General features: G+C 46.7%; 4 protein-coding genes across 4 annotated transcripts; 2 read left to right on the plus strand and 2 right to left on the minus strand.

The window, feature by feature from the left end:
- Window positions 1–1,246: 1,246 nt before the first annotated feature.
- Window positions 1,247–4,129, plus strand: UREG_06635 (protein phosphatases PP1 regulatory subunit sds22; the record flags this gene model as incomplete). The annotated part of the gene is made up of 7 exons (XM_002583622.1): window positions 1,247–1,382; window positions 1,477–1,614; window positions 1,804–2,054; window positions 2,249–2,651; window positions 2,896–3,013; window positions 3,177–3,288; window positions 3,419–4,129. The coding sequence occupies 7 exons, from the start codon at window positions 1,247–1,249 to the stop codon at window positions 4,127–4,129; spliced, it is 1,869 nt and encodes a 622-aa protein (XP_002583668.1).
- Window positions 4,130–4,849: 720 nt separating this feature from the next.
- On the minus strand, window positions 4,850–5,990 carry UREG_06636 (NAD(P)H-dependent D-xylose reductase; the record flags this gene model as incomplete). Its single annotated transcript, XM_002583623.1, has 2 exons — window positions 4,850–5,745; window positions 5,918–5,990. 2 exons carry the CDS (start codon window positions 5,988–5,990, stop codon window positions 4,850–4,852), a joined length of 969 nt encoding a protein of 322 aa, XP_002583669.1.
- Window positions 5,991–9,762: 3,772 nt separating this feature from the next.
- Window positions 9,763–10,299, plus strand: UREG_06637 (uncharacterized protein; the record flags this gene model as incomplete). The annotated part of the gene is made up of 3 exons (XM_002583624.1): window positions 9,763–9,846; window positions 9,902–10,067; window positions 10,133–10,299. 3 exons carry the CDS (start codon window positions 9,763–9,765, stop codon window positions 10,297–10,299), a joined length of 417 nt encoding a protein of 138 aa, XP_002583670.1.
- A 645-nt stretch (window positions 10,300–10,944) lies between these two features.
- On the minus strand, window positions 10,945–11,838 carry UREG_06638 (dynein light chain; the record flags this gene model as incomplete). Its single annotated transcript, XM_002583625.1, has 5 exons — window positions 10,945–11,162; window positions 11,362–11,431; window positions 11,574–11,608; window positions 11,680–11,713; window positions 11,785–11,838. The coding sequence occupies 5 exons, from the start codon at window positions 11,836–11,838 to the stop codon at window positions 10,945–10,947; spliced, it is 411 nt and encodes a 136-aa protein (XP_002583671.1).
- Window positions 11,839–11,896: the final 58 nt, after the last annotated feature.

The following is an 11,896-nucleotide window of genomic DNA, read 5'->3' on the forward strand; positions in this document are numbered from 1 at the left end:
TTGGTTTCCGTCCGTAACATACCAGTGAGTCGAGTTGGTCTTCGTCCTCGAAAACCATATGGGTCGCGCCTAGCCACTTAGGCTGTTTGTTAAACGTTTTATCTTCTCCGCCTGTTGGCTGTGCCTCCGGAGTCAACCAGTTGAATTGCTAGCTTGGCGGCCGACCTCTTACTGGTATGGAGTGCAAAAGCATTGTGAGGTCAAAATATCAATTTGCTTAACTTCCCTAGTGGTGATTGCTGGACTTCTCCTTCCTATTGCCCTTAACCCACTCTCCTAGCGAGCATTCGTTTCTGATTATTTCCTTTGTGCATCCATCAGGCGTTCATTTTCACCTGTTCACGCCATGGGTAAAATAGTCCTTCCCCCTGATTTCGATGCACTTCAACACTATCCTTGCTAATATATCCCCTTCATCATATTCGTTTCCTTGTTTCCTAATATCATACCCATATTGATTCCCCATGTCTTAGCTGATATATCCCCGACCTTGCCCCTCCAGCCTCATGGTTGAATATTATTACCGTCGTGTTTCAACCCCCAAAACTTGTGATTACTTCATATTTCCCCCAAAACCCCTTACTTTTCTAGGATTAACCTGCACCCGAGCGTCAACTTCTAGATGTTATCTAGACGCAAAATACGGAAGCTGGATTCCGTACCTTAATACACTGGATGTTTCCTTGTTGTCTTCCTCCCTGCTTCGCCCCTTCAATTTTACCCCGGTTGCCCAGACGACACATTCCCCCGATTGATAGGCATATTCTCAGCGACGCATTTGCGGTATAAACCGATACCCAATGTATTTGTAGAAAAATCGTGCTAATATCCTGATTCACCCAACAATTCCGTGCTATAAATTTATCACTTGTAAAATAACACTTTTTGCCAAAAAGGATTCAATTCTTCTTCAGATAATAATTCCTTTCAAAAGTGGCTCCTAGAACCACGTCATTTTAAAGCAACGAGTACCGTGGTCCATTTTAGCGGTCGTTGACTTCCAAACGGCTTTGGGCGCGTTGGCGATGCAAGAAGGTTCCAAGCTCCCGTTAAACCTAAAGACTACATTCATTCATCACTCACAATCGAACCCGAGCTCATTGTCACAGTGCCCTATTATGACTTCCATTTAAAAGCTCCAGAGCCCCTTGTAACTAGAAGCACATTCTCCTATTACCCCGTTACCTACCCCGCTTGCGCCCCTCACCTCAAGCACAGGACCAAACAGAAGCGGTACGCAGGCAAGATGAAAGACAGCAAAGGCTGGGATGGCAAATTGCGCGTTGAGCGCCATGCAGTGCTCACAAATCCGGAGGCACTTGAAGATCCGGAATACTCAGACGAGGACGCACCTCCCGCGGAAGAAATCGAGGCTGATGAAGGTATGCTGGCGAACTTTCTACTTTCCCCTCCCGATAAACTCTTGAGCTGTTGGGAGATGGACGAGAGGAAGTGCTGACTGATGTCTGCTGGAAGATTTGTTGGAAGGTGTCGAAGACAATATTGATGTACGAAAGCTACCCTTCTTTCTGGTGGGGGCTGTTCTGGCGTCGACGTTCTGTTCAAGTTATTACATTGATGGCACTACCCTTCTGACTACGGAGTATAAGCGGAGTAGGATATCGACCTCGTTCACTCCCGGATTAAATCCCTACGAGCACTACGATTGGAACGGTTTACTCATCTTGAGGTATCTGCCCTTCGTACCTGTTGCACCTAGCTGATGTCCTTTCGCCCGCTCATACTTTGTTTTCTAGAGATTATGCCTTCGCCAAAACCAGATCTCCCGCTTATCCTTTCCAGAGAATCTCAATCCTACCCTAAAAGAGCTTGATCTATACGACAACCTGATATCGCATATCAAAGGGTTAGACCAGCTCACCAACCTCACCAGCTTAGATCTGAGCTTTAATAATATCAAGCATATCAAAAACATATCGACGTTGGTCAATTTGACAGACCTGTATTTTGTGCAGAATCGAATACAGAGGATTGAAGGGCTGGAAGGGCTGGCCAAGCTGAGGAATTTAGAGCTCGGGGCGAATCGAATACGGGTTTGTGGCTGTCCGAGCAAGATATTGACCAACCCTCGGAGGCTAATAGCTATTATTTGATGGCCAGGAAATTGAAAACCTAGACGACTTACCATCTTTGGAAGAACTATGGCTTGGGAAAAACAAACTTACCGAAATCAAAGTACAGGCATTCGTTCTATATAAATAACGCATAAAGGCTAACCGCTACTCAGAACATCTCTCATCTCTCTAACTTGAAAATCCTCTCTCTCCCCTCGAATCGACTTACCAGTCTCTCAGGGCTTTCAGGGCTCACAAACCTCGAGGAACTCTACGTTTCACATAATGCAATTACCCATATTTCCGGCCTCGAGTCTCTCGCAAATCTCCACGTTCTTGATATCTCAAATAATCAGATCTCTAAACTTGAAAACATTTCTCACCTCACACACATTGAGGAAGTTTGGGCATCGAATAACAAACTCTCGAGCTTTGAAGAGGTAGAACGTGAGCTGCGAGACAAAGAAGAGTTGAAAACGGTTTATTTTGAAGGAAATCCGCTTCAATTAAAGGCTCCGGCTTTATATCGGAATAAAGTGAGATTGGCGCTACCGCATATCCAGCAAATCGATGCAAGTGAGTTTTAGACTTCCTTTTAACTGCGTTTTCCTTGGGCGTCTTGTCGTTGATTGGATGGATTTACTCATTCCTGTGTAGCGTACGTTCGAGTATCCTAACTAGAGCGGTACGGGACCCTGAAAAGGGTCTGCGGTGGAGGGCATCGGGTAACGACGTGATAGAAAGTAAATTTAGGTGCTCTGCGGTGTAACATTAGATTGTCTCTCGAGCTATAGCTTTACTCCGTATTGATTAACTCTAGCATCATTTGAGGGCTTCCCGGGGTTTTATGATTGCCAATTGACACCAGGGATCGTACTGAGCCAACTTGTTGAGCGCATCATATCTCGGGCCCCGGAGTTCATGACTAAGTTGGCGGAGTGAGACCTTGAAATCTTCACGTGATATCCCGAAACCTTAACGACATCGGTTTGATGAATTATACGGAGTAGAGATCTCGAATCGTTCGACTCGTTCCTATTCATTCCTCAAATAGCTTGACTAGCCGCAAGCTGTCGCGAGCAGTCGGCTAATAACTTGCAGATATGGCGTCAGCTCTTCGTTCAACGCTTCTCCAGCGACAAGTGCATCTTACGATGATTCCTGCTCCGCGAAATCTTGCGCAAAGCCGAATGGTGCTCAAAGCCTTGCAACAGTATGGAGAAGTTGCTACCTTTGGAATTAAAGGTATTTCTGTCTCTTTTGATTACTAGGTATCTTCCGGACTCCAGCTTTTACCGCGCTGGAAACTCACGCGTTGTCCTGGCTGACAAGCTGTACAAAAGTACGATTATAGACCCAAAGCTTTCAACACCGGGCGCAGCGCGTTAGCCATATTCGAAACTACCCACGCAGCGACCACTGCTGTCAATGCCTCTCCCATCACCGTTTCGATCCCCGAATCGATCGAGTCGCCGGATAATCCACTGCCGATCATTCAGGCGCGCGACTCCGAAGAATCTACGACAGCACCTTCTACGCCGCACATAACCTGCACCATCAATCACACACAATATGATCACACCTTCATCGTCAGCCAAAACCCATACAACCGCCAATTCCACCTTTCCAAGACCTGGTTTGAAGTTCAAGATCTGACTCAGTCAAAGGGCCCGGAATCAGTCCCTATGGCGCAGTATGCGGATTGCTTTGCGCGGAGGAAGAACCATGTACCGGCACGGATCCAGAATATTTGGCTACGCGAGTCGGAGAAGAATGGGGCTATGTCCTTGCATGATTTATGGAAAAACGGCCTTCAGAATGCGGGTGAGGAGGAAGCGGGAGGGGGAGGGTGGAAGATGAAAGGGAGAGAAACGAAAGAAGCTGCGAGTGCAAAGGGCACGAGAAATACTGAAGCAGGAGATGTTGAGCAGGTAGCGGGAGACTTTTCGGAAAGCCATGAACCGAAGCCGAAGTCCTGGGGCCAGTTTACATCAAAGAAACAGGAAGAAGCTGCTGAGCGATTGAATTCGCAAGGAAAGAAAATGGGCGATTGAGCATGGCCGCTTGCCTACGGCGAGTGTAAAGCATTCAAACCACACCGCTATCCACGCTTGCGGGAACCCGAAACCCCCAGCGCCGTGTTTTTGAGACAAGGCGGGAGTTGCATGGTTATCTTGATCATCCACTGTGAACTTTACGGAGAACGTGGAATCACGAAGCATGCAAATCTGAAATCTCAGTTTGCGGAAAGCTTGCAAAAGCTGCCCGCATTGTGGCTGCCGTCTCTAGCATGGCACAGATTGCTGGTTTCCGAGGATTTACCGGCATCACAATAGAACGCGTAGAATGGAGCGTTGCCTGAGAGTGACTTGAGCCGGCGTACTCGCTTTATTGAGCTCCTGGGAGGCTTGAGTCTGATTCTCTCGAGAATGTGGTTGCGACTAATAGCAATAAAATATATCCATTCAACCTTCGCGAAACGGACCTGTATATGTACGAAAGTTTGGAGTAGTCGAAATTTTCTCTTAATCCTTTATCTAAGGTTGCAGTTGAGATGCACACATGCTATAAAACTTTTTTTTATAATTCTACTCCGTAGCCACTCTTTCTCACTCCAAAAGTCACTTTGTCCAATTCAACAGCAGAATACTCTAGACCGTTGATGAACCAAATATCATTCAAGGGCTCAAGGACGGCGGCGTCCTAAGATGGGAATGGTAGTGATGACAGCACCTACAAGCCTGGGTATTCTTGAAGGTCAAAACCCAGGCTCTTTATGCGAATATCGGAAGATCAAAGCCATACTGTAGGAAGCGCCCAAAGTGAAATATGTCAGCAACTATTGATTTGCAAGACGCCAAATGAGAACAGAAAGCACTCACGCTTGTAGGATTGTTAAACCTCAAACCCCTATTCAAACCGCTAATGGCCTTGATTTCATCCTCCGTCAAATCAAATCTATTAACATCCAGGTTCAGCGCCAATCGCATGGGATTATTGCTCTTTGGGATAACAGCAATTCCGCGCTGAGTAGCCCAGCGCAGCAAGACCTGCGCAGGAGTCTTTTCGTGCTTCTCAGCGATAGATTTTATATCAGGGTGCTCCATCAGGACAGGGACTCCCTTGGCAGCTTCCAGGTCCAACTCAATGAAGCCCTGAGGCCCGAACGAAGAATAAGCGGTCACCGCGATGCCTGATTTTTGGGCATACCTGACCAGATCTGGCTGGGTGAGGTACGGGTGATGTTCGATCTGCAGCGTCGCAGGCGGGATGCGTGCGTAGCGGAGGAGATCCATGATGTGCTGAACGTTGAAATTGCTGATTCCAATGCTACGAACGAGCTTTTTGTCGACAAGGGTTTCCATCGCTGACCAGGTCTGCTGGGTAGACGCGTTGCTCAGAACGAGTTTGTTCCCTTCATAGGTGAAACCAGGCGGATAACGAACGGACGGGTCAACATATTTCAGCGCGATTGGGAAATGAATCAGGTAAAGGTCGAAATATTCGATTCCCCAGTCCGCTAGCTGCTTCTTGCAAATTGGTTCGACGTGTTCGGGGTCGTGGAAGGTGTTCCACAGCTTGGAGACTAGGAAGAGATCCTCTCTTTTGACCAGGCCATCTTTAATCGCTCGAGCTACACCCTGACCTGCCTCAACCTCGTTACCGTAATCTGTATCAGATATGTTAGAACCAGCGAGGTATAAAGGCTATAGAACCAGGGGCTAATTTTTGGCTCCCATTCGTACATATATGCAAACGCAGAAAATTTGAAAGACTAGCACCATACTGTAAAGGCAAACAGTAAATAAAAAGAAGATGGTGAATGGCAAATATATACGCACCACAGGCACCATCGAAGCAGCGATATCCTGTTTTTGATCGCCATGTTAGACTGGGTCGAGCGCCAGGTATCATTGTTGACTTTCCAAAGGGCCCAAAGCCCTACAATGAGCATTTCATAGCCGCCTATTTAGCTTGATACTTGGGGTTTTCATTCTTGACAGGTTCGTTCACAACTCAGAAACTATCTTTTTCATGCCAGTAACTGATATTACGGAGAGCTATAACAAAATGAAGTCAAATATGCAAGCGGGATAGCGAGAATCGCGATTCTACCCACTCGACTTGGGAACGTTTTCTGCCTCTTATATGTATGCAGGTCATGCGAATTGGCTTTACCATGTTCCACCGATTGAAGAGCCCCACTAGCTTCCAGTCAGCGGGTCCTGCGATTCGGCAAAAGTTTTGCGACGAGGGCGGCTATGAACGCGATCTGATGTTCTAAGCACGTACATGCCTGTCTTTGAGATTGGTCTAGCAAGACTGCCACGGCCCTCAGAGCTGACAGCTAAACGCCTACTCCTCAACCCACGATTGATGGAAGTTAAAAACCGCTGCCTCTCTCATTTCGAACAGAAATAATGACATCACAGCGGAGTTCTCTGGTGACAGTGTCCACACAAGGATGGAATTCTGAGCAGAGAATGGATGATATTGGGAACCCTGAAACGACAGCACCCACAGGAATGACGTTGGCGCATGAGCAGTTGAACAAGTTCAGAAACGAGACAATGGAGGGCGACGTCTGATTACTTTTCTCCGATAATATTAATACCTCTTTTCGTGCTATGAAGAAAGGCCTAACACTAGCTTTGGAACAAGTGAGTAGGGGATATCTCGCTTGGGACAGGAATCGCTCTTGGGACATCTTCGCGTAATATTTGCGGCAGCAGCGAGCACTGGTAATGATGTGGACTGCATTGTCTCAGGTCTAGATTCCTTCAAGAGAAATATCATCATTCCGTCACCAGCTCATCAGATGTGTTGATGCTGTGATGATGACCAAAAAGTCGAAAATAGAGATTGAGCACGTGCAGCTCTTGGCATGTGCACTGCCACACACTGTCAATCACTGTGGCGGAAGTGGCTTGTCACCGAGGGAGATCAACTGCGCCGACGTAAGCTTAATTTATCCCTCGCGGCCAGCTTGTGGACATGCGCTCGTCATGATTGATTCTAGTCAACACCACCTGTCGCTACAAACTCGGCTTTGGGATCTCACTTGATTCATTGCACTTTCCAACGCTACACCTATTGCCCGCTTCATTTCTCACAGCTAATTCCTAATCGTAAAGCCGTCGAAAATGGCGATTTGCATCACCTTCGGAACGCATGGTAACGCACCTCGAGTCCCACAGCTGCGTTGTGTTGACGTTGCGAACTTCAGCTTCAGATAGCTAATAAATGGTTAGAATTTACGTCGCGACTTCAAGGATACGAGAATATAACCGCGCAATGCCATAACTGTAGGGAAATCTTGCCGCAGTGCTCTGTCTGGACCTGCAGCTAACAACGCTCATGCTAGGTGGAAATTGGAGCGCTCACTGTATAACCCGGTGGTAAGTCGAGAAAGACTGTTTCTGTTGATTCTTCTGTTTCACAGAGATTGATCGATAACTAACGGACACAGGCCTTGGTTTACAGTCTGCTTTGTCGTATGCGCCACTTATTACCCTTTCCTTTATTTTCCAGTGTTAACTTCCACTTTCAACATAGCCTCTCATTCCACTAGCCGTACATAAATACAAGGTAGGGCTTCCGTTCATGGACCTAGCGATACGGGCTAACCCGCTCTCTCATCGCAGGAGGTGTACTGTCACATTTGCCGCTTTGCACAGGACATTAAGTATGTAACCGGATCGCCCTGCGCAGGAGCAGCACGAATCGCTTGAGAAGCTTACATGGTACTAGATTTCGTCCGGATGTTCAATCGCAGCATCTAGAAGGCGGTCAAGGTCCGCCACCAGTCGTTCCAGGCGCTCCCCATGCACCTGGGCAACCTCCACCGGGAGGGAGCTACGGCTATAAGTAATAGCTGAGGACAAGCACGCCTTGTCTTCGGTTTATTACATTGGAGCCTTTGATATTTCTTACTGTACAAAACCTTGTCGGTAGGAGGCATTATTTTACTTTGGGGATGGCGTTGCGTAGCCTTTGGGTCAGGTTCTCCTTTTTCACGATATCCTCTTATGTTGTGGTTTGCGATCTCCGCGAATAATTCCTTGCACAAAAGACGAATCAATCTAATGCTACCTACAATCCGCAAGTATGGTTTGCGGCCATGATGAATGTACTATTTTCGTGCCAGAATGGGTACCTACAAAGCATTGGTGATTAGTGCAGTGGCACCGAGGATTTGCTACTACACCTCTGATATAGAATTTTGATCATCTTTTTAATATCCTTGAGACATGACTAAAAGATGGATGGTGAAAATATTGGCATCTATTCATTGCAATGCCAATCTCCCCGTTTTACAGAAACAAGTCATTTAGGAGCTGGCGAGAGTACTTACAAAATAAAAACGCCCATTCGCCTCCATACTGAGGAATTGCCTCGCACTTGCAGATGTAAATGACTTTTCCCCAAAAACACTCGATGCTCCAGGTCCGTTAAATGTTAAGATGTTGTGTGAAAGATATGTCTAACTCGATCTTCTTGTTCTCTGCGAAGACTACTCTATAAAACGGTGCTTCTTCCACATGGAGTGAGACGAAAGTGAGCCCATGCCCTTGAAAAGTTTTTAGCCTACTCCCTCAAGTAGCCTTCACACAGGGAGCGATGCACCGATTTTTCACCACGCACTTGTTACCACTTGGGGTTCAAGAATCTGACTGTTTATGCAGTAAATGACAATGTCTATTGCTTGGAGGAACATTCTTCACTGCAAACCCTTCAGCAGCTTTCATCTGATCTCAAGTTTCGCCCGACGCGTCCGTCCACATTCTCGAGCCTTATCAACTAATCTCTCTCAAATTGCTGCAGCTTGGTCGGTTCAGCCGCGCAGTCTCCCGGCTTCTGGCTTTGAAGTCATTGACCCATCATTGTTCTGTGAAGAGGAATTGCTTCTCGGTTATCGCCCCGAAAAGTTCTATCCAGTCCGCTTGGGTGAGATACTTCATGGCAGATACCAAGTTGTTGGAAAGTTGGGCTATGGCACGACCTCCACTGTTTGGCTTAGCCACGACCTTCAGTGAGTATTCTCCATGTTCTTTCAAATTCGAGAATTGCTCATGTCTGACGCTCTATGCAGGGAGGACACCTATGTCACGCTCAAAGTTTTCGTCTCAGGTCCGAGGAGAGACCATGAGCTGAAAGTATACGAGCGGCTAGATATGGTCAACACCGATCACCCAGGAAAAAGATTCATTCGTAAGCTTCTAGGATCATTTCAAATAACAGGGCCTCATGCAAACCATTTTGTCCTCATTCATGAGCCTCTTGGGTTAAATCTTGATCAGGTCCAAGACTACCTCCCTGGACGGAGGGCAAATCTCGATAGTTTGAAGAATTCCTTACGCCAAATTATAGCTACACTGGATTTTCTCAATATACAAGCTGGGATTATACACACGGGTATGACCATACTTTACATAGGGAGCAAAAAGTGACATGCTGACAACCTCTTGATAGACTTGCAGGCCAAAAACTTCCTTCTTGGAGTTAATGATCCTGCAATCTTTAGAAAACTAGTAGATGATGAGTTCTCGCGTCCTGCTCCGCGCAAAATCCTCATAGACCGCATTATATATGGAACACAGCGCCTAACCCCTACCAATGCCTTGCCTTTTCTGTGTGATTTTGGGGAGGCTAGACTTGTTGAGGAGGGACTCCCGGGGAAGATATCATGCCAGATATTTACAAAGCGCCCGAGGTTATTTTGCATATGAAGTGGGACTACAAAGTCGATGTTTGGAGCTTTGGTATGATGGTGGGTGCTTGTACTGTGCTTGTTTGACTGGTGTATACTCACTGACCTCCATTAGGTCTGGCATATGGTGACCGGGTCCCCGTTGTTCAATGGTCGGAGCCCTGATAATACTTTTCAAGATGATAGAGTTCATCTTGCGGAAATGACAGCGATTATGGGTCCTCCACCAGCAGAGCTCATTAAGAGATCTGGGATGTCTCGCGCTGTTTGGAATGACGACGGTACTTTATTCATATCATAGCACCCTACACTTTTGCGAGTGCCTTGCTAACCACGACATAATTAGGAAGTTGGAAAGGTGTCGTACCGCTACCTGAGATCACTCTAGAAGGCCTCGGTGAGGGCATCACTGGAGAGGACAGAGACGAGTTTTTCGGTGGTTTAGGCGTATACTGTGCTGGATCCCAGAGGAGAGAGCAACTACTACGGAACTTCTATTTGACCCATGGCTGATGAGAGGGTTGGGCCAGAAAAACTGAAGGGACCGCTTTTCTGAAATTTATAACACCACCCGAATGCGAAGGGAGTAAATCACGCCTTCTTGGTCATTTAAATTAGGATATTCGACGCAGCCATCCCGAAAACGGTACAATTAGCTCCTATACGATTGACTCGGGGGGGTAGTATCCATTAATTTATAGAGGCACAATGGAAATGGACTTTCATACATCGTAGGCCGAACGGCTATGCAAACTGGAACAGAAGCTCTTTCGAGTGGTGCCCCAGTATTTAATGAAGTTGTGTCCAACTGACCGGGATAAAGATAGGAGAGAATGGATACCCTTGGAGCAGCTATGTCCAGGGGTCTTGAGGGGCCCTGTTCAATAGTAGATAACAGAGGATGAGTTGCTTACTGACAACAATAAGAAAAGTCTTTGTATAATCGAAAAGCCCTTCGAGGTGCCCTGGTTGGAGTAGACTGAATAAATACTTCAATATAAATTGCGTGCTATGTTCTGTCCTAAAACAACTATATTACTTTTTCCCAGCGTCCTGTCAACGAGCTTTATTCTTGCTTCACTTCTGCAAACAGTCGCTCCGGCAGGTTGAATCTTAGGTCATCAGATCAGAACGTAAAGCGTAGTAATAGTTAGATGATCAAAAAGTTTCAAAATGATACAGGAATCGAAGTAAAACTGGAATCGAGAGCAGAAACCCAACCCATTCAACGCCACCCATAAGGGAAACGACTCGAAGTTGTCGACGTGGAGGACGAGCTGGGATCTTCAGTTGCTTAACGCGGCTGGAAGAACTTTGTATCAAACTGCGCTTCGAAATTGATAGAGAAGGAAAGTCATCATCATTGTCCACGCCATCTTGTATTTTCCACCAAATTAGTGTGAATCGCTTGCACTATAGCATCGAGGGACGGCAGTAAGAACGGGACAACAGAGTATTCACTGGGTCTTGAACAACAGGATTGCACAGTGGCCCAAGTAAAAGTAGATGAAATGCTTTGTTTCTATCTCTTTGATCAGCTATTATAGCAAACTGGGACAGGCGAGTAGTACGAACCGTGCGTGACGAAACTCCCAAAGTTCCTCCCAACAATGCAATGCCAGGTCGCACCTTTGCGCGAGTCGAACTAATGTACGGTTAGTACTGCTATCCGATGCAAAGGGATGTAGAGTCGTAGTACTTCTTTCTTGATATACTGGGCGATATCCTAGGGCACATGTCAGTCTACCCCGCGCGTCGCATTCTTGACGTCTCAGAAAACGCCATACCTTTTCAATTTGGAACTTCTCCATCGCCTCAGTCGCTATAATGGTCATCAATGCGTCAGCGTGTCTGTACGTTTTAAGTGCTAGGGTATAAATTGGGCAACCGTACCAACTTCGATGGCTTCCTGCTGCATGTCCTCGCTCTGTGTCGCGTCCCAGTATCAGCGAAGGTGTTTTACGTGGTATGTGGGGAGCCAGAACCGCATTCTCTCACCATATCAGCGGACTTGATTTGAGCTTCATAAGCATAATAGACCGGGTTAGCCATGGCACTGAAAGCCTCCGTGATGACAGCAGCTGGTGGGGTGTTTGTTGTGGTCACCTTC

This window comes from Uncinocarpus reesii, genomic scaffold (assembly GCF_000003515.1).
Source record: "Uncinocarpus reesii 1704 scaffold_4 genomic scaffold, whole genome shotgun sequence".
NCBI classification, from domain to species: Eukaryota; Fungi; Ascomycota; class Eurotiomycetes; order Onygenales; family Onygenaceae; genus Uncinocarpus; species Uncinocarpus reesii.